Source organism: Megalopta genalis, chromosome 3 (genome assembly GCF_051020955.1).
Source record: "Megalopta genalis isolate 19385.01 chromosome 3, iyMegGena1_principal, whole genome shotgun sequence".
NCBI lineage: Eukaryota > Metazoa > Arthropoda > Insecta > Hymenoptera > Halictidae > Megalopta > Megalopta genalis.
In genome coordinates, this window is record NC_135015.1 from 31,256,605 (window position 1) to 31,284,117 (window position 27,513).

A 27,513-nucleotide genomic window follows, 5' to 3' on the forward strand; every position below is an offset into this window, starting at 1 on the left:
CAATCGCCCACACGATTCCAATGCACGGTTGCCTAAAAACATTAATTTTAGCAAAATTGGGACATAAGAGACTAAATCAAGGATATAGAACATTGCAAAACAATTAATTGCTCTTTGAAGTTTAGTCAACTAATTATATTTTGTGTTGTTGCCATTAATTGATTAATGCTTTTAGGCGACTCAAAATTGTACAAAAATATATTTATTAAATAAGAGAGACACGAATTATAATACAATAATTAAACGATCATAGATTTTTCACTCGCCACTTTCTCTCTTTGTCTAAAACTGTGGGGGCATTGTTTAGCTGTGAAGCGTCAACCAATCAAAGAAGAAGAAGCAGTTTCTCTACCTGCTTCATAATTCGTAGCCAGTTGCCCCCGCATCGGCTTACTATGGTGAAACAGAATTGCTTACTATGGTGAGTATATGTGGTCTAAGTCTATAAGCCTTACACATATATAACGATTAAACTCGTCAATATGGCTGACAGTACGAAGTCCCCTTCCGTCTTTTCCTCCAACCCCTCGCTACCGGGCTCCGTCCTTTAGGCCCATGGGTTAAACGCGTCCAACTATAAATAGTTGTTCACGAACTGTGAATGAAATGGTAGGGAGGGTGTAACGTGCATACTGATTAATCTGACAAATGAGAATGAATGATTTATGATTCCGTAAGCCGGATCAGTGAAAAGACAAACTATTCATGTATTGACAAACACTGACAGTCATTCAAGTTTTGCAGCGAAAGAAATACTCTTAATTTGATTACAAAATGAAGGGGATTTTAATTTTCGACCACCTCAACGATATTCTTTTTACGAAGTGCAACAAAAAGTTTGCAAATCATGTACAAAAATTAGCTAAAATGCAGGGATTAATTTCTGAAAATAAGGTATGATTCTGTCAAAACATGTTAATATCACTTAATAATAACTGTTTATATTAATTGTACAGCTTTTTTAGTACCTTATGAATAATTTTTTTTATTTGCAGGGTTTGCAGAATACAAGTGACACAGACTCAAGACTCAATCCAAATATCATAATGCAATTGTTTTCTCCTATTGTCACATCTCAGCATGTAATGGCTTCCCAATTTGGTAATTCTTACACCTCTATGAGATGTCAGGATGGGACAAATATGGTGTTCGATGAATTTATGGGATATACTTTTATCTATATTTCTTTGGAAGAAGTAGAATTGATGAAAAGATGTTTAGGTGTTTGTGTAGCAATTATTAGACACGTCTGTGGTCCAGATGTTGGAATGTAAGTTCAATCATAGCGATATTGGTTTAACAAACTAACTTATTTAAAATAGTAATGCAAGAAAATTATTATTTTAGATTGAAGATAAGCAGACAAAAGGTATGCTTAGTGTCTTCTTTGTTAGATGGATGGGTGCATCTGAGAAATTCTGAGCAAAGCATGCTCACAGAAGCAATAGAACAATTGTCGATAAACACTGACTTGGGCGTATCAATATTAAAAGTATTACACGATGCTTGTGACAAATTAAAGACACAATCTGAATTCTCTAATGTTCACATTTTGATACTGGTGGAGCAAAAGTTTCTATCACTGTATTCGAGTAAAAATGCTCATGACTTATATGCTTCTGATATATTGATGATGATGCTCATGTGTTGGGTAGTAAATCTAAAAAGGAAAAGTGGTTATCAATTTGGACAGTACGGCAACACAGATGACCGGTGTGATATTCTTTTGCCTGATAATAGTTCTTCCAAAGAGGAACAAATTGCTTTCGGAGTAAAGCTTGCAAACCCTACTTCAGAAGATATTACAAACTTATTCAGTAATGATTTTCATTTTTACAAGATGTTTATTAATGATATTTATTTCCGTGTATTGATGAACTGTTTGATTGTAGGAGGGTCAAGAGAATCTTCCATTAACGAGGGTTTACATTCTTTAATGGACGATGACTTGTACAGCAACGTACTTCTGCTCGGATCAGAACACGATTACATTGCTAACGCAGTTCACATTTTTGAACTAGCCGATGGCATTAATCTTGTCATGATAGCGGAAGTAACAAATTTGGCTACATCATCCGGATTATACGATAGTTTTCATTATTTAAATATTATAAACGGTTTGCAACTTCAAAGAGACATCGACGAGCTAAGACCAGCATTTGAGAATTTTGACTTAGCTATGAAGAAAGCGTTAGATGGAATCAAGAAGAACAGAGCCAATGTTAGTAACGACGTTGACATGTGTCAGAGAAGGTTGCAAGTAAAGTGGGAGTTTGTTAGGAAAAAATATATGGATCTCTTGAAATCCAGAGATCCAGAATCTGTTCTTCAGATTGAATCGAATACATCTGGATTCACAGATAATTTAAAAGAATTATACAGATTAACGTGCTTCGATAAGAACTTCTTAAAGCAAGGCATTGACGTGCTTACAACCGTAGGCAGGCTCGTTCGTCAAAAATTGAACGATTTCAGTGACTTCCTGAAAGTGAAAGCACTGAAGAACTTCACGCTTGGATCATATCCTTTCGCAATTACCTAAAATTATTTTTAATACCGCAGTTTTGTAATGTTATTTTTTTATTTTTTTGATAATAAATTACATATGAAAATATACCTCCTTAATGCCATATAATCTACGAGAACTTCCCTAACCATCAATAAATATCTAGAAGAGTTTCCAGGCCTTGTGCATTTCATATACATAGACAGAACCACTCATCGGCTAACAGCTCCGACGTTAGACTTCACCAATCCAGAAACCCTCACTCTTACAACAAAGAAGGTGATTTATTTAAAAGTTATATTAAATATCAATTCAACATCGACGTAATCGAATATTACTTTTATAGATCTGGAATATGGTGAAACAAAGTAGAATGCATTTAGAAGAAGGACACTTGTCGGTCATGTGGAAAGATACAACATTCAATTATGCTTACTTTTTATGGTTTGAGGACAGTTCTGTGAGTAAATATTAGCATTTGAAAGTAACAGAAATACAATATTGCACTGTTTGTACCGTATACATATATATGCTTTTAGGGATCACCATTAAAGTGTAAAGTTTACTTGAATCATATAATGAAAAATTTTCCAGTGCCGGGTATATTTTGTGGAGATTATTACAGGTTGGTATTACCGTAATTTCCTATTTTCTTCCACTTGAAACACTTACTTTGTTTTATAGAAAATTAGCAGAGACATGCTTTCCTAAATTATCCGCAAATAAAATCAGAATTTATGAACTTTACTGCGTCCATCTCGGCTTGGCAACGTCATCGTGCGTTTTAGAACATTCCAGGAGACTTGCGGCTACGATATGGGAAGTAACAGGTGTCCCGAATAATCCTGCCGACATACTTTAACAATGTTCCAGCATTTCTGTACAAAAAAAAAAGCTTAAGGTTCCCCAATAACTTGAACACTTTATATACTACGATTAGTATTTGAAGAAACTATTTAAAAAGAAAAACTCTGAATTATTTATGAAGTATTTAACACACATATTAGTTTGATATTTATAAAACATGGTAATGCAAAACGTATGTATTTATTTTATACCTCGTCCATAAAAGTATCTATGGACCGTCGCAAATATTTAGAGACTGCATTAAAAAAAATTATCTGCGTCGCACAAAAAAGAAAGAAAAGCAAATTGTTCTCTATGCGTTTTGAAAAATATCTTCGAGTTTCGAACTTCCACGAAAGTACGTCAAAAACTATTCGGTAGTTCAGTCTATGTTACCTCTCCACTCCATAATGCACACTTTCAATACTATAAACACCGCACAGTAGCGTTTTATCGTTTCAGAGTGGTTGGAACGTTTCAAGGGCAGACTCGCCGTGCGTGGAACACGGGCGCGGTCTGTTTATTTACTTTTACAAATTACAACATATTACACACGTGCGTGCTATAATATGTTATAATGCTCTACAGTTTTTTAAGTATATTCTCATAAAGCTTTCGAGTGAAATTAAATAAAGAATAAAAAATTATTTTTAGTGGTTATCCGCTACATCCGATTTCCGCGTATTGTCTGTCTTTTTTTTTGTAATTTGATTATAAGATACTTGAGGTGAAACATTTTGTACACAATTCGCCTCACTCGGTTGTTGCGACACTTGACTATGCGAAGTTCTTTCACTAATACTCCGTGTAGGAGGTCCCGAAGTCCTCCTAGCTTTTTTCAGTCCAGGCTGAAGGTCTTGTATCAATTTTCCCCTACCTCTACCAATACCGCATACAAATGTTTCACCTTTGCAGATAGATTCCTTTACTATTTCTGATTCCATGTTAGGATAGCACCTATTTAGGATAGGTGCATAAGTGGATTTTAAGGGCGGTGAATCTTGACGCGGTGGGTCCGTGCTGTTTACCGTGTCTACCGTCGATTTCCTTATCTTGATTTGATTTACAGATTTTTCTATATTCACTGCTATATTTCTGGATTTAATAGGTGTAAGAGTTTGACTCTGTAATAAATACAAATATATATATATATATAATTGAATCGAACGAGATGCATGAACAAAATCTGCGGATGTTGTTACAATACGTACAGTTGTAGTGCAATTTTCTTTAAGACATTGCCGCTCTTCGCAAACGTTTTCTGGTAATTCTATTCTAGAAGGAGACAAATTTTCTAGCTTTTGAAGTTTTCTACCGATGCAATCTTTCTCACTTTTACATTTCTTATCGATATTATTTGTACTTCCATTGAGTTTTGTCTTCCTAGTAAGTTTAAATTCCCTTATCTGCCTTTCCAGATCTGCCACTTCATGATCAGATTCGCATAACTCTGGAATCAACTGATCCAAATACTGCTCTGCTACTTTTTGTATTTTAATAGCAGATTCGAGACCCGAGGTTCTTGCAAGATCCAAACTAAAAAAGTCAACGACTCTAGCTAAGTATCGAAGATAATAGAGGAATATACGAATAAGATAAACTTACCTTAACGATTCTATGAGATCACTGAATACATCTGGTGTATCCGATAACTTTTTGGTAGGAGCAGGTTTGTAATCAGAACCTTCGAGTATATCTAAATCATTTCCCAAGTTAATTATTTTTAAAGGAACTGGTTCGAACATCCTGAATCAAAAAGACTATTTAATAAAAAGTTATTAAGTAGGACAGACATTCGATAATCGTTGTTGCGATCGGTTCGTACTTACCCTCTTGCACATTTCAAGAAGACATGTTTAAACTTATGCGTGCCTCTATCGCTGGAGATCGAAGAGCTCAATAGGCATGTAACAAAGAACTCTTCCGCGCAACCGTTACTTCCAGAGAAATGCGAAGCAAATTGTTTGTGCAATATTTTGTCCCTCATGGTAAGCACCAAGTTAGCATTGCGCCTGAATCGAAACCAACCGATCACTTGTTTGCTTTTATCTCTCATAAAGTCCTTCAATTTCTCCTTATTAATTCTACCGATAGAATCGTGTAGAAGATCTGGCAATGGGCAAGTGACAACAGTTTCAATATCTAAAAACATGAAAATCCATTATGGCAAATCCTGTTGACGTGTTTCCAATCCTTATGACAATCTGCGGTCGAGTATATTTACTGTTGTGTCTCTTCACAGTTTCTATTTGATTTTCCGCATCCGTGTAAGATTTCACTACGAACTCAAGGTTCTCCCCTAGCAAAAAACCCATCTAGAACACGGAGAACCAAAAATTCGTTTGTTTCTGTGCTTTCGTTCGCGTATCGCATTAAGGTTAGATTTCAATTTGAGGTTATGACGCCAAGCTTGCGGGATACTTTGAGCAAGCGAATGCTTCAAAATAAAAGAATTTTTAGTGACAATCAAGAGTCTAAAGATGGTATTTACCTGATCTCCGCGGCTGCGAACATATTCGTAGAATAATAACGAGAGCGCGGCGCCTGAAATAGTAATAAGCAAATCGCTGTCCGCCATGTTGACAATCAACTGTTATTCACTTCGCGATTTTGTTTGTCCCTTCTGTCGTCACACTATTGAGAGTCCTACCGTGTGTCGCCCACGCGTTTACAACAATTCGTTTTACAATATCATTCTTTTACGTTATTCGTTCTTGTAAGGAAGATTACAGAAACTGCAACGAATCGAAACAAGTAGAAAAGATCGATGGACATTCCTAAGTAATGCAATACACGTTGCAGTAAACATAATTTCGCAATGCCCTATTTTTTTTTTTTGTATTCTTTCGGATACAAATGTCCATTTCATAAAATTATTGCCACAGAATACTTACATAATGTATCAATTCCGTCAACTATGCAGGAATAATCAGGGAAAACGTAAAAATCAGAAATGCTTCGTCGAACGGATGATCAACAACGATCAAAGTAAAAATACCTACGCATGTGGTCGCGCGAGACGATGACTAAGTTTCACGCGCTTTCGTTTGTTTCACGATGTCGGAAAGCGGATCGTTGATCTTCCACTATTTTATTTTATTCGATATTTAAAGAATTTAGCAGATACAGCTTACCCATATGTGGCCGATAAAATGATAGAAAAAAAAGAATCACCGTTTCTTCCGCCAACCCTTGCGATTAGTACCGGAATTGAAAAAACGTTATTTTATTCGTTCATTTGGATCGTCAATAACGCTACGTAGGAAAGCAAATATATACACGGAGCTTCAATTGTCATAGCCGAGGGCTCTGAAAGCGACTTCAAATGTCCAAAAGATATGTTTTGTCAGAAGTGGGATTCGAACCCACGCCCACAATGTGGACTGCGACCTGAACGCAGCGCCTTAGACCGCTCGGCCATCCTGACATTGTGTGCTCATCAATTTTGCGTTGAGAAAGCCTGTAGCGAACTTGTAAATATAAACAATTCGAAAGAATTGCCGGTTAAAATTCCTTAAACGAGAATTTCTGTTTGACAAATCCGGATACGTATAATAATAGTTTTATTCCAAAGATTTAGCAAGCAAATATAACAGCAATTAAATTCGGTCTTTAAAAGTGGCTTTTCAACGCCGCAGTTATCATTGTTACATTATTCTATTGTTGTTGTCATAATGAGCTGATATTGTTAATAAGTCTCTTATTATTACAGATAAAGGCTACATCCACTCGAATCCTCGTGTATAAATTCTTGTCAATACATTCCCGAGGTGTCATCATTGTTACATTATTCTATTGTTGTCATAATGAGCTGATATTGTTAATAAGTCTCTTATTATTACAGATAAAGGCTACATCCACTCGAATCCTCGTGTATAAATTCTTGTAAATACATTCCCGAGGTGTCATCATTGTTACATTATTCTATTGTTGTCATAATGAGCTGATATTGTTAATAAGTCTCTTATTATTACAGATAAAGGCTACATCCATTCGAATCCTCGTGTATAAATTCTTGTAAATACATTTCCGAGGTGTCAAGGTTGATCCTTCTATTGGATGTAGCGTAAACAGCTGATAATTAGAACTGGCTGTCAGAAAATTCGAACATTGCGACAGAGAACGGACCCAACAGCCGAGGAGGTTGACAAAGTTCCCGTTCGAATATTTAACGCTAAACCAATCAAGCATCGAAGAGCGACGGTGTCGAATTTATACTTAAACTTTTCGCCAGTTCTATTGCAATATACGAAAGAGTCCTTATAATTTCAACAATTTTCAAACAGAAAACGTGAAAATTTGATCATTTTGACCGGCACGGTAGGTTCAGCGTTAACGACTATGTAGAAAAATAAATTAGGAATAAATTGAGAAAGATAAATGAAAAAGCAAGACAGAGCACAGGATGGCTGGTACGCCGAAGATGCTGGAAGCGTCCAGATGTTTTTCCTCTGCACGAGCCGCGCGATAACGAACGCGCGATAAGTAGCTTGATAAGTAATGCAACGGTCGCGAATTGCAACTGCAGATTCGTCGGAAAGTTGCGCGAAATCCCGTGACCAGCGAAATCCCGTATCTCGCATTTTTTCCACGGGAAGCAAGGGAACGCGCGATAGACTCGCCGGGACGGTTCGATCGTCGTAGAAATGAGTCCCCGAAAGAGAGAAGAAGGAGTTTGGCCGAGCGGAGCGATTTTCATGAAGCGGAACGAGCGCGATCGCTCGCCCAAAATACACATCGTGTTCCCATGGTCGCGAGCCGCCGTTAGTATTTCTAGCCGTCGGAAGTAGAGTCGATGTAGGGCTTGAGGATCGCGTGATGTAAGCTTTCAGTGATCTCTAGAGGGGCGCCGAGATTGCCTCTTCGCACAGCTAGAAGCCTCATTTTCATCCGGTTTCCTCGGTTCGTCCTCTCCGTTCCTGAGCGCCGCGGCGACGCGTCTCGTCCGGGGATATTCGTTTGTGCAGCCCGAGACTTTTTGACCATGACGGAAGAGAAATGGGATTACCTGAACGAGAAATGGGAGCACATAGACCAGCCCGTAAGTAAGCCCGGCTCCGATCGTCCTCCTGGTTTAGCGCCCTTGACTTTTCCCCCCCGACGATTGCGTAAGCCGCGCGAGCATGCACTGCGCGAAAAAGTCTCGTTAATTGGTTCGAACGAGTAACGCCGGTAACGCGAACCTTCCTTCCTGCTGGGTATCGGGTAACCCGCGCGAACCCGTTGACCTGCTGCACTCGGCGTCAGGTTAATTGATTTTCTCGGCAGCCAGCCGACGGGAGAGCCTTTACGCAATTTTTCGTCTTACCAGCGCGGCGGCCTCGCGACCGCTCTGCTCGAGCCTTCGCCGATTCCTCGGCATCTGCTCCGTCGAGACTGTTAAACCGAAAGCTGGAAAAGCTCGCGGAACGTTCCTGGACATCGGCGCGCACAGGCGTACCCTTCCATTTTTTCCGTGCAAAGTCTAAACCGCGGAGGTTCGCCGAACACGCAGCGTCTTTAGCAGCTTTAAAGCTGCGTCTCTTCGTCGAAAAATCTTCCGGATCGTTCGAACCTGGAAGATTCGAACGACGCGACCTCGTCGAGGTCGCTACGGACGTTCGAATGCGGCAACCTCGTCGGGAAACTATCACGGAATTCGAAGCATTCCTCGTAGACCCGCGGAAGACCGCGAGGGGTTGCTTCTTAAGTAGCTCATCAAGCCGAACAACAACGCGGTTTCCCCGAGTTTCTTTGTCTCTGGACGGCTTTTGAGCGGGCCCCGCTTTCGGCTTTTTGCGCGAAAGCAGCCCTCCGACTCGCTCGGAAATGGGTCACTGCGTCGCGCCTTTGAACAGCTGATCGCAAGATCAAAGGCGCCGCGCGACGCGTTACGAAACGATATCGTTTCGCGGCGTTCATTTTGGCGAGCCTGACGATCTGCGGATATCTACGATCGAGGACACGCGAGCGAATTCGTGGCCCCGCGACGCGAACTTCGTGCCGCGGTGGCGAAAAGAGACGATAACGGAGACACGCGGAGCGAGCTTTCATTCATGAGTGCTGCGTGACCAGAATCCTGCGTGCGATATGCAGGTTCGTGCGCATCGATGCGGACCGAACAAGTCGGGAATCGTGTGTAAATACCGGCGAGAGTCGCGGTGCTCGAATCTCGTCTAAAATCCTGACAAGATTCGGCTGGGAATCTCTTTTCAACCCCTTCGGTACGTTCGACGACTGAGACGATGCACTCGTTCTGTCCGAGTCGCGGATAATTAGTCCAATTCGCATCAGCAAATTAAATCCGTTTCAAACGCAAGAATTTTCTCAAATAAATCGGTACCCAAGGGGTTGATCCGCTGGATAAAGAGGGTTGTTTCTGTCTCATATTTCGGTCCTGGATGAAGATTCTTTTCCTCTTTTTTATATCTATTATTTCCAGCTACAATTGGGAGTCTTCAAATAATTTTCTTCTACGAAGTAGAAGCAGTTATGACTGAGGAGGGGGTGATTATGGCTGGACAGTACTTATGACTGACTCTCAAGCAGAGTCTCCTTTCTTCCTCCATTGTCTTCTTCGCGGATTAGATGAAGACGAAACGAAGTTTCGAGGCGATTAAATAATTAGTTAAAGCACCGCACGTTCTTATCAATTATTAGCAGCTCGGTATTTCCAGGCACGTTTCGACGATCGTTCCGATAGCATCGGCCAGATACGTAACGTGCGGAGCGATTCGCGCAAAAAATCGTAGGTCATAAATGCATCGGGCTGTAAAACGATTCGAAGAACGGTCCTCGTAAACTAGCTTAGGACGCGTTCCGTGCGGGGCGCGTGTCGCGAAATAATACGCTTTGCAAACTGTTATATTTACTGCCTAAGCGCCTCTATATCGATTCGTGTTCGTAATCTTTTTATAGTGGAGCATGTTAATCGTTATCGCGCGAAAGGCCGACGATACGCGATTCGAACCGTTCGGCAGAAATGCGCTGGAAGTCGGAAGGTAACGGCGAAGGCAACGGAGCGAGTCCCGATTCGGAAAGGGGTCTTGGTTGCTGGGTTGTCGAGAATGAATTTCGGATCGTCGAAGTTCATTGAAAAGCGGAGCGAAGAGGAGGATGCGGGTCACTAAGCTAGGATAAAATTGGCACGCGTGCCCCGCGCGCACACAACGACCGACAATCACATTCTTAATGATTGCACTAGCGTGTCACATGTGCCGCTGTTGCACTCGCGCGTCGAAAACGATCAGCTGCTTTTACGATTCAATTTATCGCGTGCATTCGTTCACGACGTAACAATCGCGTCAGCGACAAATCTTTTCTCGGACGTGTCGAAAATAAATTGCAAACGTCATTCGCTGCGGACTCTGTTACCATAACGATTATCAAGTGTATCGACGCTTTTTACATTAATGGAATCGATGCTCCGAAGCGTAACACGGATCATCGAATTGTTTCCTCCGGAGACGTTCAATTTTCCTCTTCCAGAGAGTCGCGGGAAGCTCAGCTTTCTCGAACGACGCGAAGTTGTTTAAAAATGCTCGGTTTCATCGAAGTATGCGAACATGTGGCCGGGATAAAATGCCGTCCGGCATAAAAACAGGTTACATCGGCTTGAATAGACTGTCGCCGAGCCTTCTAAGTTTTATTTATCGAATCGATTACAACCGCGCGCGTCGTGCTAAAAGCGGAGTAACACCTGACGAGCTGAAAGCCTCGGAAGATTGAAAGAATTAACAATCGAGTTTTCTCGGAACATCTCCTCGCCTTCGAACTTCTTTCGATTGGTTTTAAAGCACGATACATACCACGCTCGCGTCGATCGCTCCAAAATTGAAGAATTTAATCTTCATCGGAATGATCTGGGAACGGCGTTAAGGTCATCCTCCTGCTTGAATGGCAAAGGAAGAAACGCGAGATTCGCAACGCAAGATAATGAGAAAGGCGCGGCGTTTACTATGCTCGAAAAATAATTCGGCAATCGATATGTCGGACCGACATATCCTTTTTTTTATTAAGTAGTATTAATCTCTATAAAGAGATTATTCCGCAAATCCAGATACACGCAGTGCAGTCGCTGCAGCCTTCATTCCGACGCAATTGTACTTGTTGCTGAATTCCATACCACTTTCCATTATACATATTTTATATTAATAATAATATTTTTTAAATATTTTAATAAATATTTAATTTAAATATTAAATATATTGTACATATTTTTAGCCCGCGTTCTTTCGGGAAAGAATATATGAAACCCACCGAATCACCGTAGCTGGCTTCGCGAGTATCGCATCGCGCGACAGCGGAAGAAAATATTTTCTCAATGAAACGATTCACGCTTTCGAAGGGTCGTCGTCCAGTAACTGGTACAGAGAGCACGATGGTTTCCGTTGGCACGGAAGTCGCGTTTAAAGGACATTCGCGCGTCCGTTCTGGAACAAAGTTTCGCGACACCGAATGAAAGAAAAGAGCGTCACTCCCGATTTCCTCTATCTCGCTCGTAAAACTATACGACCCATAGTCGCCGAGAGAATTTTCGCCGGCCTTGTCCGCGGCTCAACGATAATCCGTCGCTTAAAGCAGTTTAAACAAAAGCCGTCGTCGCGGCGCGTCCAAAGACGCGTCGCGAGCAGAGCGCAATAAAGCGATCGATGTAAACTGCCGTAATTAACGGCGTATCACTTTGACGATACTCCTCCGACTTTTTCAATTATGTCTTCCCGAGGCTTAACAGATAGCGCGCGTTCGATCCTCCAGGAAATTTCAACGAATATTAGCGCTCTCTTCGATGACATCGTCTTATCGTCTCGTCGCGAGGCCGTTTTTACTCCGAGGACTTCGGAAATTCGCGGGGAAGAAAGTTAACCCTTTGCACTCGAAGCTATTTTAACCGTAAAACTAAAATAATTTTTCTGACTTATAGTATTTCCATTTTATATGACAAAGTGCATTTTATGCACATGAAATTGAGTCTTGTGGTGACTCGTACAACGGTTACACCTTTAACAATTTCTTAGATGTAAACTTTGTCAATATAAAAATTATCTTGGAATATGATATAACAATTTTTTTTAGCGGTGCCTCAGAGTCACCACTCGAGTGCAAAGGGTTAAGAATAGATCTGTCATTGTTCGATCGACGATTGTATTCTACGCCTTGCGATCGTCAACGATTTTTAAGAGCGAATCTGTACACTGTAATCCGTCGATTTTCCCAAGATAATCGTTACACCGTTGGACAAAACGAGACCATTCGAGATGTTACAAGGCAACAACGAACTGTCGTTTCGATGTATCCGTTCATCGTCGAACAACAACCACTGGCACGAGTCGTCGGAATGGAAAACGGACCAATGTAATTGATACGGTAGACCCTCCATTATCCGGAATTACCTTTCATTCTGTCCCTAATTGTATACAATCATTGTTCCATCCACGCGCCTTGTCCCACTTTTCGTGGTTTATTTTCGTAGCTTTTTTTCGTACCGTTTCCTCGTTTATGCTCCTCGTTACCACGCCAACGAAGTTCCATCTTTTATAATAAATTCTTTCAAGTTCTCCTCCAGCTTGCGAACGACAATGAACGAGGAGACACGATTATTGGAAATTTGGAAAGAGGAGACACGATTGTTTTGTCCGTACGTTCGGTTAGTCGCCTAACGTACATGCGCGACCGAACTATTGTACGCTCGATTCGCGCTTCCTACGGCAAATTAATGACGTGGAAGAGTCTCTAGTAGTCTTAGAGAACTTTATTTTTTGTGTTGTACTCTCTGCGAGCGCTGGTGGAAGAATGCTCTTCCAACGCTGGAAAGTCGTGGAAGAGCACCCGTGGATGGAGGTAGATTGTTTATTATTGGTCAAGGCACGAATCACCCCTTGGAGGGGGGTGTCTGCCTTGACCCTTGTTGGGGCCTGAGAGGGTTTCCCTAATGGTGGGACCTTTTTATGGCCCTTGTCTCTGGACGCAACAACGATCACTCAACGACTCGCGGCTCGTTTTTACGGTCGCCGATCGTCGACAGCTACACAAACAACAGAATGAATTTACGGCGTTTCGGCGCATAAAACGTATCTACGAGCATCGAAGAGAAACATGTCCAGCAGTTCGATCGGAGACAGCAGCTTCGCTCTCGACGTCTGCCTTTTTCATTCCGCGGCCGCGAAATGGAAAACTGGGACTCGCCATGATCGAGGCCGCTGTCCCGACGAATCTCGGCGATCGGTCCGAAGTCGCGAACGCGATAATAAAATTAGCCCGCGAGACGAAAAGGGCTGTTCATTCATCAGTAAATTCTCCCTAATTGACCCAGCGCGTGTCTCCCTTTAACCCTTTCGCTAGGGCGGGCCTCGCCGCGGAGTCCCTCGTGTAGAACGGAGCACCCTGCCGAAAGCAGGAACATTAAGCGCGCGCAGTCTTCAGCATTCGGGGCCAAGTCTTTTGCTTCAAAAACGTTGGATTAATATGACCAGATTTATTACAATTGATCGTAGTTTTTGGTAGATGATAGCGTCTGCGAACAGAGGAAAGCGAGGCGATAGCCCTTGTTTTAACTTTTGGCTCGATTGTTGTGACCGGTGACTATAGTCACCCGTCGTGTATAGGTGGCATCTTGTGGCAAATGACTATAGTCACCCATCGTATGCGGGTGTCGTTTTGTGGCGGGTGACTATAGTCACCCGTAGTACCGAAAGGGTTAATTGACCCAGCGCGCGTCTCCCTTTAAAGTTCCCGAAGCGTTCGCGAATGCCTTCGTAGTTCGCGAACGAAATGGAATTCGGCGAATTTTGCGGCGAAAGCCGCGGGCCGGAGGTTCGGATTCGAAGGCGCGTGGCGAACATCGGGGCGATTTCCAGCCGCGCGCGGGGGATCCGGCTGGAAGAAGGGACGTTTTCCTGGCCGTATCGATCGCGGTCCAACGTTCAAGGTCCCGTGTCCCGAATGTTGAATTCGGTGGCAGTAGTGCGACGGCGATGGCGACGGCGATGGGACGCCTTGACCGTGGGATTTTCGCTCAGGCGCAATGGCCCCGCGTTCGGGCGGGGATGATTCCGACCAGGAAACGCAGCCCGCGAGAGCGTGTTGCCACGCCGACCGACTTTTTTCCGCGCGCGTTACGCGACCGTCCGCCTGTCAGAATTCATGTTGACGACCGCCGAACAATCGGGCCTAGATAACGACGACCAGAAGCGATCGGCCCGCGAATCTCGACGCCACGCCGGGAACAGGTAGCAGCCGGAGGAAGAGATCGACGCGAACGGAGCCGAGCTGCGCCATGAAGAACAAGAACGGATCGTTGTTCAGCAAGATCTGCAAGTGCTACAGCAGGAAGTCGATGGACGAGGCGGCCGTGCAGCCGGCCGAGGAAGGACAGACGGCGGCAACGACGACTGCGTTGTCCGACCAGGTAACCCCTGACACGGGGACCAATTGTTAGCAATTCAGAGTGACGCCAATTATTCCGGTATTGGATATGCACGCGCGAGACCCGATCCGTGGCCCCTTCAATTGACGGAATATCGTATACAGCGTGCATTCGTTCCTTCGTTCGTTCGTTCGTTCGCCTTCGTCTCGCGGGCTAATTTTATTACCGCGACTTCGGTGGCTGAGCGATCGGAATCGACGGGGACTGATCGGAATCGACGGGGACCGATCGGAATCAACGGGGCCGATCGTCGAGATTCGCCGGGACAGCGGCCTCGATGATGGCGGGTCCCAGATTTCCAGAGTTCGCGGCCGCGGAATGGAAAAGGCAGACAGAGCGAAGCTGCTGTCTCCGATCGAACTGCTGGACACGTTTCTCTTCGATGCTCGTAGATACGTTTTATGCGCCGAAACAACGTCGTCCGATTGTGACGTCGAATCGATTCGGATAATCGAGATTCTGCCGCGTTCCAATTGCTCGGCATTCGTTTCGCACCACATGTTGAACGGTGCCATAGTTTCGTACGTCGAAACGGACGACATTTTCGATCGATAAACGTTCGAAGATGTTCGAGGCGATTAGGACAGCGATAATTGAACGTGGTTGTACAATTTTTCACCTGGAAGCTTTTCTTTAACGCTAGATTTACGGAGCACGAGAAACAGCTGTTTGATATATTGGTTTATGAAAGCAACGATAAGACGTTTATTCTGATTTTTTTTAACAGGTTTTATTTTGTTACATTTGCCGTAAGTAACATATAAATTGGATAGATAACTCGTGAATGCATTTTTACGATATGAACGATCGTAAATTAAACAATTAGTGATCCGTCATTTTGACGGGTTCCGTAAATCTAGCGTTACAGGGAGTGATAAATATTATTGTACGCTTTTCATTCTCCTTCTTCTTCTTCTTCTCCTCCTTCATTGTCTCATTCTTCGATGAACACTCTGTATACATATAATGTGCAATTGCGAAGGTGATCTCTCTCGCTCGACTCTAATGCTAAATTTAAATGAAACCGGCACGCGCTCGCAAATTGGCTGCGGTTGATCCTCGAGCAAGTTTCGAGATAATATTTCCATTCAAATTGTGATCGACGCGCGCGAAACAAGGATCGATCGCGATCGATTCGTTTCGATGTAACAAAATGTGGGAGCAGTGTTACGTTACGATCGGTATTATTGCTAAATTTAGAGCATTTAGCATTACTAATATCATTGCGATTATGTTTGACAAATATTCGACGTTTTTCAAAATTACGATCGGTACACATTGTTCGCGCTTCACCGAAGTTATGGCATTCGAAACTGTATCGAGTTTCCTCGACGAATGTGTAACACGTTGTTACGTATCTTTTTATAGTTCTGCAACAGTTGTTGCATGACCATACATCTACGAGCCACTACAATTTGTTTACAATATAAACGACAGGGTCGTGCACGCGACGTGCCAAAACTTCGTGACATAAAATACGAACGAAGTATGGTGAAGGCCTTGAATTCGACGTGTCTGTATTTAAACAAAGTTGCATCGGTGACCGAATTATAATAATTACAACATTCGAAAATGAATTCCGCGTGCCACCGAGCCGAAGACTCTATTACGAGATACACACGCGGCTTATCGCGTCATCGATATTCAGATAAGATAATTTGGAAATCCTTTGGTATCTCGAAGCTGTTTGAAAATTATAAAAATCTGATAAGTGTATGTACAGCATATACCGTAATTCGACCAGATTCGCTTCTCAATAATTAATCGCATTTCGGTATCGCTGATAAAGCACCCGATCAATCTGTTTTGGCAATCGTAAGCATCGGTCACAGCCGTCAGGAATTTATGAACATACGCGCGATACGGTAATAATTAATCGACGAGCCTTAAACATTGCAGTCGATCGAACAAATCCTTCAACCAGTTAACTGCGGCGCCTCCTTTTCAGAGCGCGCACTAAAATAGACAATTTGGGAAGAGGAGACGCGATTATTCGAGCCGTGCGACTCGTTTTTTATAATTACCGATTGTCAATAACTATAAAAACGATTAATCGAATAATCGTATCTCCTCTTCCCAAATTGTTCATCTTCGTGGACAATGTGAGCGTCAATTAGGGAGACGTTACTGTACATGTGTCGCTGCTTTTTACGCGCGACGAGTATACTCGTCGTGACACAAAATAAGCTGCCACTTCTCTCCACGACGAGTATACTCGTCGAACGCGACTAAAAGAGGTAAGAATTCGAAAGAGAAGATATTATGAACGACGAACCTCCGATTCGAATCGTTGTTGATTAATTAAAAAATACAGCGTACAATCGCTTCGAGCATCGGCGAACTTCAATTTCCTCGGGGGAAAGTATTATTTCGCGAGAAGAAAATGATCGGCCACGGCTGCCGCGCGATTGGTTAACTTGTTTTCGATCTCGATATGGAGCACGGATACGTTATCGGAGAAAACTTGGTACGCAACGACCGTAACCCAATTTGCAAAATCTCTTAACAATCTCGCGTGCGAGCGGCGAGTAAATTTTCCCGAAATTTGCAGCCGGTCAAGCTGGTCGTTCGGAGACCGTGTTGCAAGAAGTACCACGATGATGAGATGTGTGTGCCCGCCGTCGCTAAAAAGGCAATTAAGTAATTCCCGCTTCTAGTTTTGCTAGAAAGTAGAAACGCTTTTACGTGAAAAATGTCGTTCTCTCGAAACGTTTTTGGTTAGCACGATTTCGACCGATCACCGTGGTACGATGCATTGAATTCTCATTTTTCGTACAACGAATATTATTTTTCTCCTCATGATATATTAATAGATTTATTAATATATTATTAATATATTATTATAATATACAATATATTTATTAATATATTTACTAATATATTATTAATATATTAATATATTTACTAATATATTATTAATACATTATTATAATATACAATATATTTACTAATATATTATTAATACATTATTATAATATACAATATATTTACTAATATATTATTAATATATTATTATAATATACAATATATTATAATATATTATTCAATAGGGAAGTTAACAGTGGATTCTACTTTAAAAACACTCGATTTTTATTCGGAGCACATTGGAAATTTCACAGTTTCGTAAATAAGGGAGCACGAGGGTGAACTATCGGCCCGTTTCGAATTCGCGCTTGAACTAATTACATGAAATTATTTGTCAGACATTCTTTACGGCAATGGATAGGAAAGAGAAGAGATTGTTTGGCGCCAAAGAGCGTGACGATATAAAACGCTGCGCAAATCAGTTTCAATGGAAAGCTAAGAGGGTAGAAACTCTCATAACCCTTCTTAAGTTTGCTGACCCGCTTTCAATTGCTACTTATGACATTGAATGCGCAAGTTGAAGCACGTGCTTGCTCATTAAATTAACGTAGAAGCACGCGGGACAAATTAACGCCGTTTTTCGAAATTCGTGTTTTCGAATCCGGTGAATAATTTAGAAAACCGAGATGACCGGTGTTTCGTTTCTTCGCACAGAAATCTACGCGCAGAACGAAACTGACGGCGCTGACGTTCCGATTGATTTCTCGAGCCACAGAGTCGACATAATCGAATTATTTATGGATAACTCGATCTGGATTGTTATTTAATAATTTACGAGAGACAGCAGTTCGCTGTTGCTCCCGGCTTAAACTCGATTAACGAGGTTAACGCTCGTCTCGTAAATTATCTCCGAAGTAAAACCGGTCTAGTTTATTATTTATCTTCCCGGTAATTCATGTTAATGACGAGACGCGAAATCTCTGTCCGACTTTGTTCCAAGTTAGATGAACAGCGAGTTTCACTGTTCTCAGATATGCGCGTGTGCACTGGATGCAGTGTTCCGTACTTTTAATGATTAAAAAGAAGACAGGATAGAACGCTAAGAGCGCATTTCTTCCAATTTTTATTTCAAGAAGCTGTGCAGCGGTTCTTTTCGAACGCTTTAGGAGAATTTCTCTCGTATTCGAAGATCGCGTACCGATCTTTTTGTTCGTTGAGAAACACGTGGAATAAACATTCATCGTCGAAGGTGCGGATCGACTGGACCATGCTTCGATATTTAACTTTAGCCAGGAACGAAGAAACGAATATTTTTAATTTTCACGAATGCTGTCGTATTTTATTCTATCCTTAAACTTAAAGGCATCTTAAAATGACATTAACTGCTGTCGTATTGCAGCTTATTAAAAATCAACGAACATACGCAATGTATAAAAATAAATTCCGCGGGCGAAATAAGAAACGTCCCTATCGTTTCGTCTGTTATTTCCTTGGAATACGGAGAGAGGGGGGCGAGAGGGAGAGATAATAGACAGTCAGATAAAACAGTCGTCTAATTCATTTAGCGTTAGGCCGTAAGTCCCGGACGGCGCAGATAACTCGACTCAGCACGTAACACCCGACACGGGAATTAAATCTCGCATCACCGCCGAAACGATAATACGTCCGATCCACCGAGTACATAATTATAACCGATGTTAAGGGAAAAAGAGGTTACAGAAAACAGGCGAGGCTTGATTCGCTCGGCATGCTCGCGCTCCCAGACGAAACTTCCTCCTTCGACGGTAATAATTACTCGAGATAACGGAGCAGAACTGTCTCCGGCAAAAAGAGCACGACAGTTGTCACAAGAAATGTGCTATCCATTATGCCGTCGCGTAACAAGCCTTTGCTTGTGCTCCATAGTAAATTTGACCTAGTTGAAAAGGGGACTTGTAATCGACGGGACATTCGTGAGCAGCAGTTTCGATTTCTCGATTATCATTTCAATTATTGTACAATTATTATACAATTATTGCAATTATACTATTTTAATTATTTCGATTATTATGCAATTGTTAGCGAATCTCAATATGATATATAATATAATATAATATAATATAATATAATATAATATAATATAATATAATATAATATAATATAATATAATATAATATAATATAATATAATATAATATAATATAATATAATATAATATAATATAATATAATATAATATAATATAATATAATATAATATAATATAATATAATATAATATAATATAATATAATAATATAATATCTTGACATAACCGCGACTATCGTATATTATTTTGTAAGAATGAGAAGACTGGATTTATTCAAATTTCGTACGATTTCTAAATATTTCTCATAGAAATATCCGCATAATATCAGGAATTGTAAAGGGAAAAAATGAGAAACCGGCAACTTCGACCGGTTTGGTAGATCTAACGTTAAATCGAAGATTTTCCGTCGAAGTTGTAAATTTGCTGGACGAGTTTCAGGATTTTTTCCCGCTATTGGGAATATCGCAATCCATAATTTATCCGTAAATCGTTAACGATCGCGATAGCAATATATATATATAGCGTATCGTTAATGATTACGACAGAGAAATATGTAGTCAGAAATCGATTAGCGTGTCGCGTTTTGTGTCTTTCACAGCTCGGTGGAAACGATATTTTCGTAATCTCGAATATTTTCGACGATTCCAGGACGACGTCGAAAGCTTAATTTCTATATTTTCTTTCAAAGCATTCCGAACCCGTCTTTCGGAAACGTCTCGGAAACTGTGCTCGAACGCTAAAAACACGATGGCTCGGCGCGTATCGAAAGGGAAACCGAATTAATGGTCGATTGAATATTCAGCGATGCCCGATGGACGTCAAATATGTGCCTTGCGCGCTTGAAATTTTAAACACCGTCGAACAAAACCGACCGCGTTGTTATATAATGAGAGCGCGAAATCGTTCTCTCACAACTTCGCCTACGATACGTTGTTTCGTCCGCGTGTTTCGCTATTGTCGCTTTGCACGTAATCTGTCACGGGAGAGTCGTCAACAGTGAAATACAATCGCTACGAGTACGCAGTTAGACCAAACAACATGCAAAACGACGATGAGTCATCTTTTCCTTATTCAATCACGATCGCAAGTAACGCGTTTTATTTCATTCGCGATCAAAATGTATTTCGCAAAATGTATTTTCCTTCTTCGACGACGTCGGATCGGGACGATATCGTTGCGCGTCGAGCAACTTTTCGTTGTCTTCTTGTACCACGAGAATTAGATCAACGATTCGAGCCTCGGATTTCACCCCGATCTGCGACGCGGTACGAACAATATCGATCATTATTTCGCTGGTACTTCTGCGACGAAAGTGGTTAAGGGGCCCAATTGTGCTCTCGTTAAGAGAAGTCAAACATTGCGGGCCGTTTGCACCGAATAAAAGACGACTGCAACGAATCGCGCTGGTCGACGACCGCCCCGACGCGAGTCCGCGACCGTACGCTCGGGATACGGACCACGTGATCGATCGACAAGCCGCATAAATCTCTGTATTTGCGTGTACGCGAGAACGAAGGCACGTGATGCAACTGGTGCGTGACGTCGGCGATGCATCGAATCGCTGAAAGACCGCGCGCCGTCTCGTTGCAGAAAACTGGTCGAACGGCGAATCGTCGAATGTGCGGTCAATTCTCCCGAATTTCCCTTCAGCTTGCGAACGAAAATGGACAATTCGGGAACAGCAGATACGATTATTCGAGCCTCGCACCTCGGTTTTATAATCGTCGACAATCGGCGGCTTCTCACAATCGCATCTTTTTCTTCCCAAATTGTCCATTTCTATTTTTACAGGTTGAAGGAAAATTCGGGAGAATTTACTGTACTTTCTCGTCGAATCTAGACACTCTGAAACAATTTATAATCGACAATTGAGCGGGTTAGAATCATAGCGGCGCAAGGAAAATTCTTCTTCTTTTTCCTTAGCGCGAGAAAAGCTTCCTCGTCGTTTAGATAACTCATATCCACGTCAATTTATGGTAACTTCATAATTCGTCTCGCTCGTATCTCGAACACTTTAGCCGGACAGCAAATTTGATGCATCCACGATAAAGTTGAGCTTGTGAAATTTGGAATTGGTACAGCGTCGAATTAAAAGCAGCCGTATTAAAACGAGCCGCGAAGGGTCGGCTTCGTGGATCGCGAGAGAGTCGTTCGAAACCGGTCTCGGATACGCGGCGGCGATAAGTCTTTTTCCGGAAATGGTAATCGGGAAGGAAGATACGTTTAAGTATGTTTGCACAGTGCTTGTGTGGAAACCGACAAACGTACTTACCCGGTGTCGCTTCTTCGGCAGCGACGTTGCGCTCCGAGCAACGCGTGCATTTCCGCCTGAGAAAAATTCGAACGAGATCTAAATCGGATTCGAACGAAATATAGATCGTTTAAGGTTGGTGATCCGATAAGAATCAAAGTATCTCGTCGAACAACGTATAAAAATTGATTTTCTATCGACGGTCGAAAATATGCAGCCACCGTTGCTTCTGCATCATCGGTTCGAGCCATTAATCGTGTTCGAACGATGTCACAAATCTGCCGAACGTTTTTCTGGCCTAATCTGGAATTTAATTCGTACACCGACGCGTTTCAAGCGTCTGTTCCCGCGATCTGTCCATTCGATTAATTCTCTAATTTTTTTTCCACTTGGAAAATATAATGCTAAACTCGCAGCGTCTCGAGTTATTGCGTAACTTTCGATTAGACGATAAAACGATAGTAATCGATCCAATAAGATCTCATGCAGTCGATTCATCTCTGCAATACGCGGACGCATCACCGTGATTCGCCGAGTCACTTCCGTTTCTCATCGCATTCAAATTATTACGCGTAATCATTTGCTAAGCCTAATAATCGCTGTTCGGTTTAAACAGCTCGACTATTCTCGCAAAATTATCAATCGATCGTTTCCAAATTCTGCGACGGACAGCTTTCGCCGATGTCCTACTTTCGTCGCAGACGGGTCGATCGAATCTCGGATCAAAGAAATAAGATGTTCGGTCGCAGATTTTTTGAATAATTATAAATTTGCTAATAGTCTTACCTGAACGTAGAAATCGATAGAATGCGACGATATTGTCAAATACGTAGCGTTCCGAGGAACGTAGCACCGGCGTTCGAACCGGTTCAGAAGCGTTCTAACAGGCACTGGCATTGACGAACAGCAAATTTTCCTAAAACCAGAAGAGCCTTCGTCGACAGGGCCAAGTATATTCCAAAGCGAGCACGTCTTTACGATCTCAAGGAGATGGTTACGTGCGCTTGGACACGTATAGATGTGGCGAAGCTGTTTGTTCAGGGCCCCCGGTAAAATTCGTGCGACTTCTTGCCCCGATTTCTCTCGGTCCATCCTACTACGGCTTTATTACAGTTCTCTACGCTGCGTTGCGCGGCTACAAAAATGCTCGGAAACCCGACTCGATTCATTCGGAACATTACGGTAATTACTGAGAACTGCATAAATCTGTTAATTCGAATCATTGGGCTGCAGATTTTACGCGATCGAAAATGGGAAAAATAGATAATCGCGGATCGAACGAAAGAGAAAAGAAAATCGGTCGAAATGACCGGCATCGCATTTTTCATTTTCAAATTGTCGAAATTACGAGGTATTTTCTCATTGGACTCGATCGAATAAATTTCACAATCGGAGCAGACATTGTACTAAAAATGATACCATCTAGTCTAGGTAAATTCGGCGTTATCGTTCTTATCAAGGAACGCGCGGTCGGCAGGTTCAGCGTTAAACAACTTCTTTCGGATCGTTGGGAATGAAATCATCGGGAAGACTGTGACAGATTTAGAGGATGAAGATGCACGAGCTTAATTACCGAGGCTACACTGTCATCGGCGAAATTAAGCCATCAATTACAAACGCCGTATTCTGTATCGTCGAAGGAACTCGCTACGACAGGAGCAGATAATAAGAAGATCTGGTTATTCGCGAATCAGCATTAACTTTCCATACGCCCAGGTCCGACGATAACGATAGAAGAAAGACGTTCCTCGAAATTCTTCAGGGATTAAGAATAGTACCTACGTACTCGATAAAATTGTTAGAACCATCGAATCGTAGAATCGTCTGGGTCGAATCAATGTGTCGACACTCGATGACGCAACGAGTCTGCCGATTATCTTTTCCATACTGGCCACGAAAATCTTTGTAGATCTCGATAGATATTCATTGATCGTTGGTCACGGTCGAAGTCCGTCGAATTTCGCGGACCGGAGATCGATAAGAGGGGGCCGTTGTGGTAGGTTCATTGAAGATGTACTTTTCGTTGGGACAGTTTTTTTGTATTTGTCCACGATCAATTTTAATACGTTACCCGAGGTGCGTTGTTAATACTTGCAGAGTTGACGTTAAAGACGAGCTATAGTAAATTCTCGGAGTTTTAGCTTTAATTAACCACCGTGACACAGAAACGGCTCGAGGAATATACACGAATCCGAATAGGAATACGGTAATGTCTCTCTAATTGACGCTCAGATTGTGCAGAAAAATGGGTAATTTGGGAAGAGGAGATGCGATTATTCGAGTCTCGCGGCTCGCTCTTTATGGTTACCGATTGTCAGCAATTATAAAAACGAGCCGCGAGACTCGAATAATCGCATCTCCTCGTCCAAAATTGCCCATTTTTCTGCACAATCTGAGCGTCAATTAGAGAGACATTAGTTACGAATCGAATACGAATAGGAATAATACGAATAGGAATAGTTCACGAATCGCGCGTATGGCGGGCTGACAAGCTCGAACTGAATAAAAAAAGTTGTATCGTAACAATTAAACGAGCGAAATGCTGTGGATGAAAATCGAACGGTGGATTATCAAGGTCCGTGAGCCGATGAAAAGAAAACACTCCCCTATGTAATCCGCCAATAAACACACGCCGGATGCTCATAATTAAACAGGAAAGATTTCGTCGGTGATTCCGATAAGCCGACAAGTATCGCGAATATAATCAGTCGCGGCGAGAAGTAAAAATAAAAACTTCCCGACACTCCTCCCGTTATTTCAAAGTCCTTCGATTAATCTGTTGTTATCGGAGCAAAAAAAAAAAACATCGCGTATTTGTTTTCAAGTCGAGTGCAAAAATTGTTCGTAAACCTTCTTCTCGAAGATAATCGTGCTCTCAGCGATTGTAAGTGTACGCGTACCTGTGACTCGAAGAGACTCTTCTCAGATCTTCCTGAACTCGACGATCGTCGATCGTAAAACTAGATTTGGGAAGATCCGACTTTATGAAAAATTGGAGTCGTTGGCAAACGATTCTTAGCGGCGATCAAATTTAACGTTCGATCGAGAAATGAACGTTTCGTCATAAATCGCTCTGTCGGAATTTCGTGGCGCGCAAATCGAAATTCTATCGGCTTTCTCGGACACGTGACGCGAAAATGGTTTTAATAGAATTTCGCGGAGCCATTAATCAGTTATGTATCCAGTATGTGTCAATAATAAAATTGTTAATTTAACAAAGTAAAGCCGTCTCTTTGAGCCAATAATTTAACAGCGACAGCTTCACTCGTCGAACACGGAGCAAGCGCCGCGTTCCTCTTTCTGTCCGCGTGCGGACGCGCGCGTCGCGTCGTCCGTTCGGGAAACCCGAACAAACGAACCGAATTTTCGTCTAATCCGAACCGTGAGCACGCATCGGAAAGCATTTCTAACCGGTTAGCCGTGTGGCCGTCTCTTTTTCGGAGAGAAAATTCCCGAACGGACGGCGCGACGCGCGCATCCGCACGCAGACAAAAAGAGGAACGCGCGTGAGTCGGAACACGTTTCGGTTCACCGATCACGATCGCATTCTTGGCCGGTTCACGATGACGAAACCCATTCCCGGAGAAACACGAAACGCGTGAATCCGGCACCATTTTCTATACGTATTATCCCCGTCCAATTACGTGGAAGATTATTTTTACGCGCGGGCAAGCAACAATTACGCAAACACCGTCGCGACAGCAGGAAAAACGAACTTCCGAGTCGAGCGTTTATCGTTCTAAACAGATCTTCAAACAACGTAGCATACGCTCGGGAGTAATATCGCGGCGTTGGAATTTTCTTTTCAATTTTTTTACCGCGACATCGAACCCTGTCGTTTTGCTCCTCGTATCTTTTTTTTATTATTTCTTTTTTAATCGATTCGACGGCTGGTAGCATCGACCGGCAGGTAAATACGTAGGGTTTCGATGTAGTTTCGGGCTCGAATCGAGTTACAACCGGCGCAACAGGGATAAAAAGACCGTGCTTGATATTATGCGGGCACGAATAGCTTACCCGAGAAGATACATAAATTAGTCGCATGCTGATAATTCAAAAATTGCCGGCCACATCGCGCGGGACACTTGTACGACTGCACACGTTTCCGTACGCCTGACGTATTTATGTTCTTTTAATTTTTTTAGCCGGCAGCACGTATTTACATTCGCGAAACACGTGCCAGAATTATCGGATCGCAACATTGTCCTTTAGATGGCGAATATTAAAGGTTAAAACGACGCTGTGCGATCGCTAATGAATTTTTTTACTCGCAGCTTGACTGTACGGTTTTTTTGTGGAACGTAGGACAAACAAGTTTTATGACCAGATATGCACCTCGTTACACTACCGTGAACGTGCAGCAGACAATGATACCATTTAAAGTCATAGCGATAATCATGCTGCACGGTACACGACAATGTTGTAAAACAATTTTGAGAGTTTTCTTCTAATTTCTATTCGATCGGGAAATCAACGAGTAAAAAAAAAAATTAATTGCTTCGGTCGTTCGCGCGATTCATGCGAGAGGTTGCACGAATTCCCATTAGTCACCGTACAAACTGTAAAAAGGAAATGCCCGATAAATTTTGTCGCGGCAACGTTTTCTTAGATAGCGACCGATTGTGGTAAATCCACGCGAATAATACCGAAATTACATTCTCCCTAATCGACGCTGAGATTGTACACAAAAATGGACAATTTGGGAGGAGTAGATACGATTATTTTACAGTTTAAATAGTTTAGTTTATTTGGTTTATATAGCTTTTATAGTTGTCGACGATCGGTATTCCAATCCAAATTTTCCATTTTTGTAAATAAACCGAAACAATTGTCATCGTGTAGAAAGTCGTCGGTGCAACAGCCTTATCGTTCCCAGCGCTATCTTCATTGAGATTACATTCTCAGAACTCTTTGAAAATGCTGGATGAGAGTGCCGACACTTTCCAGCCATTTTATCAAACAAATAAAAAATATTCCGGCCGACAACGATTTATCGACTCTATCCAGAGCTCTTCGGTAGATCTATTCTTTATACTCGATCGGCCAGATAAAATCGTACGAGGTATTATCTTCGATAGCTGATAAATATTTATTGCACAACTTTTTTTCCCGTCGACGTTCCACATTCGAGAAAACTAAGAAAACCGTGCTTCTAGGAATTCGCAGATCGCTGTACACGTTCTAGCTGCTCTGGCGGCTCGCAAAATATTCCAAAAAAGAAACAATTTCCATAAATTCCACGCATTCGCGACATTTCGCTGCTCTAACTCAATACTCAGATATGACTAAATAAAACAAAACAATATATACATATATAATAATATATAATAATGTATAATATAATAATAATATAATAATATATAAATACATATATAATAATAATAATATATACATATATAATAATATTGTACATATATATATAGATTTTTTTTTATTATATATATATATATATATATATATATATATATATATATATATAATGAAAAGAAATCTATGTAAATATAGGTATTTTAAGGTCTCTACATATATTTAGATACGCGCAAAAAACGTAGAAACGGAACAACGGGCTATGACGATCAATGCTTTCGCTTATACATTTAAAGATATCTCGGTATTGCATCATCCAGATAATACTAT

The 27,513-nt window shown here is 41.8% G+C and overlaps 3 protein-coding genes and 1 non-coding gene across 9 annotated transcripts in view; 2 read left to right on the plus strand and 2 right to left on the minus strand.

Moving 5' to 3' along the window:
* On the plus strand, positions 1-3,544 carry HPS1 (Hermansky-Pudlak syndrome 1 protein). The gene is made up of 8 exons (XM_076520581.1): positions 1-894; positions 996-1,270; positions 1,348-1,817; positions 1,893-2,519; positions 2,640-2,785; positions 2,853-2,966; positions 3,046-3,131; positions 3,191-3,544. Exons 1-8 carry the CDS (start codon positions 775-777, stop codon positions 3,366-3,368), a joined length of 2,016 nt encoding a protein of 671 aa, XP_076376696.1. The 5' UTR covers positions 1-774; the 3' UTR covers positions 3,369-3,544.
* LOC117218193 (BRISC complex subunit FAM175B) lies at positions 1,919-25,948 on the minus strand. Of its 5 annotated transcripts, none has more exons than XR_013033049.1 (8): positions 6,247-6,594; positions 5,844-6,087; positions 5,577-5,667; positions 5,182-5,494; positions 4,958-5,098; positions 4,564-4,888; positions 2,618-4,476; positions 1,919-2,538 (listed from the first exon to the last, which is right to left on the minus strand). XR_013033049.1 is itself a non-coding variant. In XM_033466402.2 (8 exons), exons 2-8 carry the CDS (start codon positions 5,928-5,930, stop codon positions 3,365-3,367), a joined length of 1,194 nt encoding a protein of 397 aa, XP_033322293.2. In that variant the 5' UTR covers positions 5,931-6,087; positions 6,247-6,592; the 3' UTR covers positions 1,919-3,364. The 5 variants fall into 5 exon arrangements, 4 of the variants coding, with proteins under 4 accessions (XP_033322293.2, XP_076376701.1, XP_076376702.1 ...); XM_033466402.2 differs by having other exon boundaries at positions 1,919-3,384; positions 4,260-4,476; positions 6,247-6,592; XM_076520586.1 differs by lacking the exon at positions 6,247-6,594 and adding an exon at positions 25,894-25,948 and having other exon boundaries at positions 1,919-4,476.
* On the minus strand, positions 6,697-6,779 carry TRNAL-CAG (transfer RNA leucine (anticodon CAG)). The gene has a single exon. It is a non-coding gene; the product is annotated as a tRNA-Leu (tRNA).
* Positions 8,180-27,513, plus strand: part of Hex-A (Hexokinase A) — a 42,749-nt gene continuing 23,415 nt past the window's right edge. The window contains exon 1 of one of the 2 annotated variants that reach the window (XM_076520584.1): positions 8,180-8,393. In XM_076520584.1, coding sequence (XP_076376699.1) covers positions 8,337-8,393 — 57 coding nt within the window. In that variant the 5' untranslated portion in view covers positions 8,180-8,336. Of the gene's footprint in view, positions 8,394-14,467; positions 14,739-27,513 lie in introns of those variants that run through there. The other variant, XM_076520582.1, reaches the window with a different exon arrangement.